At 34.0% G+C, this 10419-nt stretch overlaps 1 protein-coding gene across 2 annotated transcripts; it reads left to right on the top strand.

The window, feature by feature from the left end:
• Positions 1-301: 301 nt before the first annotated feature.
• Positions 302-7020, top strand: LOC126725500 (G-type lectin S-receptor-like serine/threonine-protein kinase CES101). Of its 2 annotated transcripts, none has more exons than XM_050430265.1 (7): positions 302-1594; positions 4549-4656; positions 4796-4962; positions 5424-5634; positions 5756-5993; positions 6108-6258; positions 6347-7020. In XM_050430265.1, exons 1-7 carry the CDS (start codon positions 439-441, stop codon positions 6656-6658), a joined length of 2343 nt encoding a protein of 780 aa, XP_050286222.1. In that variant the 5' UTR covers positions 302-438; the 3' UTR covers positions 6659-7020. The 2 variants fall into 2 exon arrangements, with proteins under 2 accessions (XP_050286222.1, XP_050286221.1); XM_050430264.1 differs by having other exon boundaries at positions 4751-4962.
• The last annotated feature ends 3399 nt before the right edge of the window (positions 7021-10419 follow it).

Genomic DNA, 10419 nt, shown 5'->3' with positions numbered 1-10419 from the left:
ATTTCGGTTCAGTGCTGGATTTTAATAGATTTCCCTCCAGTCCACGCATGGGTGCGTACGGTGCCTCAATTTCTTTAGCAGCATCTCACGGCACCCTTGTTCATCAGTGGCTGCCTCCTGACAGTCAATGGAGGCTAGCTTGGATGGTTTGGTGAGCCATTTAGACACGGCTACCTCCACATAGTTCCACATTGCTCTGAAATGTCAATCATATTTGTTCAATTATTCAACATAGATGGCTAATTAGTACCGGTCCAACCGGCTTATTATGACACATTTTTTTTTGTTACATGAATATGAGCCACAAGTTTAGCTTTCTGGAAATCTCCAACAGCATCCCCTGGAGATTGTTTTTCCATCGTTGTGCTTAATATGTGAACAAACCCAATTCTTGCCTGCACCATAGCTTACCAAAAAGAGAATCAAAGATTGTCTTTCATGGCAACCATAGCACCAAAATTTATCTTCAATTTATTATGTTTTCTACTCATCTTAGGCCCATCTTCTCCCCAGCAGACAAACACATTAGTGCAACGACAGGGGCTCAAAGATGGTGGTGAATTAGTTTCAGCTGATGGAAGCTTTAGCTTAGGATTCTTCAACCTTACACCTAACAATTACTACTTAGGTATATGGTACAGTGGTGACCGCCTCTCGGATGTAGTTTGGGTTGCCAATCCAGACGCTCCAATCTTTGGCAAACCTTCAAGTCTTACTATTGATGACTATGGGAGCTTGAAAATTTCATACGGTGACGAGGGTCATTCTATTTCACTATATTCAACTCAAGGAGCTAGTAACACTAGTGCTGTTCTACTTGATACCGGTAATTTTGTACTACAAGAACTGAATTCAGATGGAACTGTGAAGCAGGATTTGTGGCAAAGCTTTGATTATCCCACTGACACACTTCTACCAGGGATGAAACTGGGAGTCAACAAAATAACTGGACATAATTGGACTTTAAGATCATGGAGAAGTGTTGTGGTACCTGACTTTGGGTCCTTTTCCTTTGGCATGAACAAGGACCCGAAACCAGGAAATGAATTTGTCATCTTGTGGCACGGGGAAGCCTATTGGACTGGTGGGTTTTCGAACGAAAAGGGTTACCAGTTGTGGCCAACAAATGGTTTCACTTTACCAGACCAAAGAGGTGCCTACTACTCCTTTGTGAAGATAACGAATGAGAATGAGACATACTTCAATTACTCAACGAGTAGTGATGCAATATTCCCACGCTTAAGGATAAATCACTTGGGAAACCTTTATTTATGTGAAAGGTTGCTTGTTGAATGTAGTACTCTTTCCCCTGCTTCAAGTGGAGGATGTGTGAAGCAAACACTTCCGGAGTGCAGGAGACATGATTACACATTTATTAAAGATTCAGCTCACATAGTGGATGGCGATGTGTTCGAGTTTAATGAGAGTGACAACCTGACCCGTGTGGATTGTCAGAACAGATGCTTGAACAACTGTTCTTGTGTGGCCTATGCGTCTTCAAAGCAGGATGACATTGGCTGTAAGATTTGGACCAGGGTCCCAAGTATTGAATGGTCCCAGAATGCTCCAACAATATACTTCCTTGAATACAAAGGTAAGACTACTTCGTGCTGAACTTAACACATTTATTGCATATAATGCTTGTATTAGATGTGCATAAGAACATATAGGCATGGCTTTGATCTGTAGCTGTAGGTTTGATAATCTAGCTGCTTCTGAAGACATTGTTAGAAAATTATAGGGTTATCTTGTTGAGGACATGGTAAAAATAGATTAAAGTCCGTTGTATTAATTTCTTAAGATGTTGAATAATTGCCATAAGCTTTATCTTAAAAGGTTTGTGAATCATCCAAATTGTGAAATAAACTGGAACAGACAGATGAAAACAGAGAACCTTTAAGCTCAAACCTTAGTCCTGAAGTTTTATATAAATATACTGTTGATATATAATCATTACACTCTAGTGACTTTACAACTTGATTCCTTCAATCTAAGAATATGATTTTTACCATTAACACAGTTGCTCTAATCAAGGGATGGACTTCCTTATATGCAATGAGTTGATAAAAAAAAAGGGCATTGCTTTCGCTAGTCATCTAATTCAAAAATCATGGAGAAGATTGTGGTTTTCTCTAACACTGCCCCTGCAATCTTGTCGGATGCTACCAGGCCATAATAAGCTTGGTTCTTCAAATTTTGAAAGTGCAAAGTGGATAGGTCCTTCGGTGCACTTGTACCTATCATCCAATTCTTTGACAACTACACTTATCACAAACACAGTGGTAATCAACTCCTAAGTATTTAATTCTAGAATGGAATACAAGATTGGAGGTAAGAGCAATGGAGTTGATATTGTCACACCGAACAATAGAAGAAAGAGCAATCATAAGGTCTTTGAATAAGGAGTTTAACCAAGAAATTTCGATTTTAGTGTGAGCTAATGGATGGTATTCGGCTATTGCACTTAAGTGCGATACCGTTTGCTAATTTGCACCACTCCATGATATTGGACCAATACCAAGCAAAACACAATAACCCCCAGTGAAGTGATGATCACCTCTTCTATCAGTGTCCTGAGTAAACTTGTAACCTATGAAGCACAGACACGGCACCAGAGGTGCCGTACCCGCGTCCGATGCGGCGAGACGCGGCGACGCGCAGGGGACGTCGCTGCCTGCTCGTTCGGCCGTGTCCCGCCGCGTCGTGCCACGTGGATTCCACGTGCTTTTCGCCGACTCGTGTCGACGCAGCTCTGACATGGGCCGATTCGCCTGGAATCGGGCCGACTCAGGCCTGAATCGGCCGTATCGGCCTGAATCGGTCGTATCGGCCGTATCAGCCGAAGCGGCCGATTCAGGCCGAAATTCAACCAAAAAGAAAAAAAAAAAGGGTGCAGAACGCACCGTTTGACTTATTTCTAAACCCTACTTCAGCCCAGTTTCACACAAACGCCAAAACATAAGCTCCCCTCCTCACATTGATCTTGATGATGAAGAAGTTGGTGTTTGTTTGTCTTGTTGATTGTCTTATTGATTATCTTTTATTTAGTTTTAATTTCGAACTTGTGAGTTGTATTCTAATTTCCAAACATTATGGAATATTTTAGTTTCAATCTTGTGAGTTGTGTTTAATTTATGAAAATCATGTTTTAGTTATTATCTACTATTACTCTTAAATTTGGTATATGTTTGTATAATGTGAAAAAGTATGCTTAGCAATATATTAAAAATATAAATAAAAATATTTTTAATAATTTTTTAATTGCCGTGTCCCGCCGCACCTGCACCCACCTTTTTCAAAAATTGCCGAGTCCCGTACCCGCACCCGAATCCCGAAACGCACCCGTGCTACATAGCTTGTAACTATGATTATGATCCATGTTGAATTATAATACAATTGTCAAAATTTCCCTTGAGATAGTGTAAAACACAATTCACAATTGTCCAATGAATGATGGTGGGTTGGTGCACAAATTGTCATGCTTGATTAACCATGTAAGCCAAATCAAGTCGAGTGAGACAAATATTGAAGAGAACTGAACACATGTTGGTATTCGATAGGACCAATGAGAGGATCACCATCAGTTGCAGCCATCTTCTTACTTGTAATGGCGGCAAAGAGTATTGTTCATTATCCATTTTAGTGTGTTGAAAAAGATCAACAACATATTTGGCCAGCCCATTTCCTTGCAATATAAACTAGGGTTTTTATTTTGCTAGAACAGGGCTTTTTTTATATTAGGAAACCTATGAAAAGTGAACCAGATATACCCTGCTTCAGAAGTTGGATTTGGTATTACTATTCCACAACCTCTTCTCATGAACTACCAAGCACTGAGCACACCTACAAAAATATAGAGATCTGTGTAAATTGGTTTTTAGCAGTTCTTCTCAGTTGTTGGATCTAGGATATCTAGCATCTCAAGGACACTATATTAGCAAGTCTTAGAGCACGTTTTTACACACATGAGACAATAGTGCATTTGTACACAAATTTGGAATTTTCCAAACTCTCTTAAAGCATCAACCAGAGACCTATTTGCATACTAAATATCCAGTGATTAAGTAAAGTTGCTACATCTAGTTTACAATCATAGTTACTGGCACAAAATTTTGAAAGTAGATCTTGGATTCACGAACAAGAAGTTCATGTGCAGCAAGTCAAAATAGAGGAGTTTATGGATATCAAAGTTGTGTGGTTACCTCTATAAGTATTACATGAGGTAGCATTAGATTTAGGGTTAAATGTTTTGTATAAACTTCTATTTTATTCTAGTGGATTTGTTGCATTGAGGATTGACGGTTAAATCCCTCTAGGTTTTTATTATGAAAAGATTTGTTTCATTAGTTTTCTTGTGTCATCATTTTGGAGTCTTTATGTGATCCATGCATGTGTGATGTTATTTAGTTCAAAACTAAAGCATAATTAATTTAATTAATTACTTGTCTGAGAATTGGTTAATATTGTGACTACTGGAGCCTAAAGCCTTAACAAAAAGAAAAAAAATACCGTTACTAGTAGAATAGTAAACTTTGTTTGTCAATGCAGCAAAGCCAAACAGGTGGTGGATATGGCTCATTGTGGCAGTAGGGGGAATCATTATCATCTTGTTGTGCTCCTTATATTATGCAAAACAGAAAAAGCACAAAGTGGAAGGTAATCAACGCTCTTGCTAAATATTTTGTTAGACTTACTAATGATCAAGCATAATTAAAAAAAAAAATTAATACTTTGCATATGTGTGAATTAGGAGAGAGAGAAAGGAAACAGAAGATGCTTATACAAGAACTTGCAGGGAATGCAATACCTTCAACTGTAGATGACGGAGGGAAGAAACAAAACAATGATGGGAAAAATAGCCATGAGTTGCATGTCTTTAGCTTTGAAAGCATTTATGTTGCTACAAGTAATTTCTCAACAGAAAATAAATTAGGAGAGGGTGGTTTTGGACCAGTTTATAAAGTAAGTTATTGACACCTCTCTATCTATTTCTCCCCAATAATGCTATCCATATAATATATTTTTATAATTTTTTCCATAACTTATTGAGATGACAAATTCTAATTCACACAACATCACTTTTACCGAGGTCATCACTTATATTATTTTTATTGACACCAATCACAACCTAATATCTCAATAATTATAAAAAATATGATGACATTTGTTATTTTTAGGCTTATTGATTTCTTATGATAAAAATTTGATTCTATGACTTAACCTAATCCAATTCTCTCTCAATATTTTTTTTTGTTTTTGGGACATAAATGTTAACTTATGACAAAGCCCAGTTAATCGATTCAATAAATTGGCACTTGAGTAAGCCCACACACTAAGTAGTATCTTGCTAGAAAGTTGATTAATGTAAATACATATTGAATTAGATAATGTGAATAAAATTCGACTAACGTGATAATTTTCAGGGAAAATTACCTAATGGACAAGAAATCGCAATAAAGAGACTTTCAAAAAGTTCTGGACAAGGATTGGTAGAATTCAAGAATGAAACTATTCTCATTTCGAAACTTCAACACACTAATCTAGTAAGGCTTTTAGGCTTTTGCATTCAAGAAGAAGAAAAAATACTAATCTATGAGTATATGCCCAACAAAAGCTTGGACATCTTCCTATTTGGTAAGACATATATCCATTACTAGGAAAATTTGGTTATGTGATGGTATATATTCTTTTTTATATAATGTAGATTCAATCAATGCTTATCATTTTCTTGCTATTGTTTTCTACAATGAGTCAGATCCAACTAAAAAGTACATATTAAATTGGAAAACACGCTTCAATATCATTGAAGGCATTGCTCAAGGACTTGTTTATCTCCACAAATATTCAAGACTAAGAGTAATTCATCGAGACTTAAAAGCAAGCAACATTTTGCTTGATGAAGAGATGAATCCAAAAATATCTGATTTTGGCATGGCTAGGATCTTTGGATCGAAAGGATTAGAAGAAAACACAAATAGAGTTGTTGGAACATAGTAAGTATTCATTGCATTTCACATAAGCATAATTTAATTCTATTTGTGAGGGTGTGTGCTTGTATGCATGTGCTTTTTCAAACACTAAAGTTCGTTGGTCAATTATTATTTCAGTGGTTATATGTCCCCCGAATATGCCATGAATGGTGTTGTTTCAATAAAAACTGACGTATTCAGCTTTGGAGTCCTCCTATTGGAAATTGTTAGTGGCAAAAAAAATAATAATCGCCATTATTCTGATTCTCCACTCAACCTCATAGTATATGTAAGTTTGAAATTTAAGCTTTCTTCACTTGTATATGGAATTTTGAATTTAATAGTTAATAATCTTTGTATAATTGGATTTGTAACAGGCATGGAAATTATGGAATGAAGGTAAGGATTTCGAGCTAACAGACCCGACAATACAAGATGAGTCATGTTGTCCATATGAAGTATCAAGATGCATCCATGTTGGTCTCTTATGTGTACAAGACCAAGCAACAGATAGACCCACTATGTTGGATGTTGTCTCCATGCTTTCAAATGAAACTCTTCAGTTATCTCCTCCAAAACAACCTACATTTTTTATTAACACGTTTGGGGAAGAGATAGAGATTTCTAAAAATAAGCCAGAAAATTGTTCCATAAATAATGTCACAATTTCTATGATGGAAGCTAGATAAATACTAAAATAAGAAAAAACAGACCACAACTCAAAATAAAAATATTACAAAAATATTGTGGAATTTTGTTGTGCCCTAAACTTTTTCATACTAAACTACACTAGTTAGTATGAATGTAGTTTGTTATACATGCTTGTGTGAGGAGGGCTATACCTGAATTTGACTAGACAAGATGTATCCATATTTTTAATGGTTTTATTAGGAGTTTAATAAGGGCTAATAAGTCTATACTTTATCGCAATTATTTTTCTTCATGTTGTAAATGTAAGAAATGAGAAGAATCATTGATGCCATTGTGAGAGTAAACTGATTTAATTTTTGTCTAATTATTCTATACATAATGAAAGTTGCAGAGTTGAAAAAGACTTGCAGTATCTTATATCTCAAATAGGAATTGTGCATAACTCGAAGCATTCATGCCGTGGATGAATTCTGTCGGTTATCAATGTTCTGGGATGGTTTCCCATTATTACCTCTCGAACTTTCTTCTAGCACAGTCGCAATGCTTCCATTATTGCTACTGCATGAAGCTTGAAGGAAAAAACATTGATGTTCAAAAAAAGCCAAAATCAATATACAAATCGGGATTGGGTGATACCCTTGCCTAGTTGCCCAAAATTGCACGACTCGCGTGTAAAAAAAAAAAAAAAAAAAAAAAAAAAAAAAAAAACTCACCTCCATATCCTTTAATGGGGTGGGTAAAACCCATTCTATTTGGGTGTAAAACGGGTTTTTGCCATCCCAGGACTACCTCCACATAATTGATGTTGTGTCTCAATCTAGTATTGTGTAAATTAAGAAAATCAACTAAGAATTTTAATCAATCACTAAAAACATTATCACAAAAAATTGCTAAGCCAAAACATCAATCAAACACAAAAACACAAAAATTTACATGGAAGACCATTCTCTTTGAAGAGAGAAGCTGCAGGACAAACTCCAAAATCCAAATAAATATCCACTATTATAAAATTAATTACAAATCTTCATTCCCTTTGAATACAATAACTCTCCATGATTGTAGCACCCAAAAACTTCTCCCTTGAGAAAAATTCAAATTTATCTTCCCTTGTGCATATTTTCTTTGTGGATTTAGATTTTCTAGATTTCTTAGGATACTTTACCAATAGATTTCCTTAAATCCTAACCATTTTTTAATGATTTAATGGTTTAGATTCTGCCATATCAGCATTCCACTAATAATACTCTTAAAATAAAATAATAATGTTGCAAAGAAAACAATTAAGATTATTATTAGTGGAATGTTGACATGGCAAAATCTAGACCATTAAATTATTAAAGAATAGTTAAGATTTAAAGAAATTTATTTGGTAGAGTACTCTAAGAAATTTAGAGGATTTGAATTCTTTCTTTGTACTCACACACACGAGTGCACCTTCTTGTCAGTATCATCTCCTTAATTTGCGTGCTCAAAAAAACCTTTGTAAAGAAATCTCAAACTTTATTGTTTCTCTCCTTGTGCTACCTTCCAAGCGAAAATTTCATTGAATTAGCTCTTGGTTTCTATTATTCTTTCCTTTATCCCATAGTGAGGGTATTTTGCCCAAGTCATTAAATCGTTTGTAGCACTGTCTATTTTAAGACTTTAATTTTTATTCTTTGATGGATAATGAATCAGGGAAGTTAATACTACACCAGCACTGGCTATACTAGGGAAATATTTTGTACTAGTAATCCTCTAAACTTCAACGGAAAAAAATATTTGGTTGTGTCGTTCTGTACATGGCATATTTTGGATATTTGAAATTTTTTATTTTAAATGTTATTTAGGCTAATATATTGATTAATGTACTTAGAGTAATATTTAGACTTGTAAAATATGTGGATTTTAAATTCGATATTGATAAACATCAAATTAATAAATAAATACAAACATATATATATATATATATATATATATATATTGGGCATTCCCAAAATGGTATATTTTGTTCCCTTGGCCAAATTGAAACAACATTTGATACAATTTGCCTTCTATGCAATGGATACAATCATACATTACTTCTTTAACAAGGAATATTCTTCCCTTCCACTCTAATAAATAGTTTTTTTTTTTTTTTTTTTTTTAATTTTAAATGTAAAGGAATTTGAGGCAATTTTCCAAACAATTCTTGGCTTACATCAATCTTATGTATTCAACATTGGTGGCTGATTTACGGAAAAAAAAAGGGTGGTTGATTAGTATCCCAGCCTAGCTACTACGGCTAAGCAACCAACCAAAATTCTAGCAACACAACACAAACTAATCCTCAATTTTTGACACAATTATCCATTTGGCAAAACGTGAGTGGTAGAAAAAAAATGGTGGGATCTATTTATTCCGTATATGTATCGTATATGTATGGAGATCTTCCTAATTATTTATTTGTTAGAAAATTTACTTTTTGGACAAGAAATTTTGACTTTCTAAAGAAGGGAATTGCTTTTCTAACAAAAAAAAAAAAAAAAAAAAAGATGAAAAAAAGTACCCAGTAGCCCTGTTTGGTTGTGTGGTTCAAACACATATTTTCACATTTTAAATAACTTTACATATATTTTAATGCACTTTTTCACCCACACGAATATCAAAGGCACTCAAAAAATATTACTCAAACTCTTCTATCAAACGGGCCGTGTTTCTCAAAATAAAATAAAAGGTAAAAAAAAGAAAAATTGGCATTATATTAAATCTGGTTTTTTTAATTTTATAATTTTCATTTTGATAAATTATAAAATTAAAATTAAGTATAATTCCTTTTTGGGTGAAGTAAATTAGGGTTTTTAACTAACTTAAACACATGTTGCATTGAATTTAATTGTTATTAGAAAGTTTTTTCTTAATCAAAACAACTATATTTAAACTTGGAAAGAAGTTTTATGTTTTTTAAAATTAATATTACAATGTGATAGGTTTATGATTACAGATCTTAGAAAAGAAAAAAGCATTAACGAATTTTATTTTCGTTTCTATTAGCATAATTAATACTAATCAGTAATGAGAATTCAGGAATAACTTATATTTAAATATTAAATTCATCAAAAACAGAAAAACCTAAATCTTAAAACCATGACCTAAAAACTGTTGACAAGGATAAGAGGCAAATAGGCCCACGGTAAGAGTTGAAAATTAAAGTCATCAATAGAATAGTAGAAAGTAGAAACCGGAGGCTGGAGGAGGAATGGTAAATTGAAATTTGTAAACCTACTTTTTTTTCAAGTTTCAAGGTTTGAGAAATGATTGTCTTCATAGAATGTGTCTTATATATGATTTACGGTCATACTTGTTGGTCTCGATGCGGCAATCCGCAAAATTTTATTGGCTGCTTTAGATAATTCCATATATATGTATGGAGATCTTCCTCTTTAAATATTGACTTTTATTTGTTAGAAGAGAAAAGTCACTCTCAGGACAAGAAATTTTGCTTTTTGAGCAAGGAATTACTTTTCTGACAAGAAAATAAAAAATTGCCCACAAATATTCTTAAATTGAAGGCCAAAATATATCAAAATAAAATCTAAAATACTTAAACAAAATAGCTAAATTTAGACTTGGAAAGAAATGAAAAAAAAAAAAAAAAAAAAGTTTCACCCCCTAAGCGAAGTTTCAGTGTACTGTGACCTAAAACCTAACCTAAAGAAAAAGAAAAAGAAAAAACATCTAAATCTTGAAACCATGACCTACAAACTGTTGACTAGGATGAATGGTAATAACTAATTAATAATAGGCCCACGGGAAGAGTTGAAAACAAGGTCACCAGTAG

This window comes from Quercus robur, chromosome 5 (genome assembly GCF_932294415.1).
Source record: "Quercus robur chromosome 5, dhQueRobu3.1, whole genome shotgun sequence".
Taxonomy (NCBI): domain Eukaryota; kingdom Viridiplantae; phylum Streptophyta; class Magnoliopsida; order Fagales; family Fagaceae; genus Quercus; species Quercus robur.
This window is presented reverse-complemented; position numbering and strand designations above follow the sequence as displayed.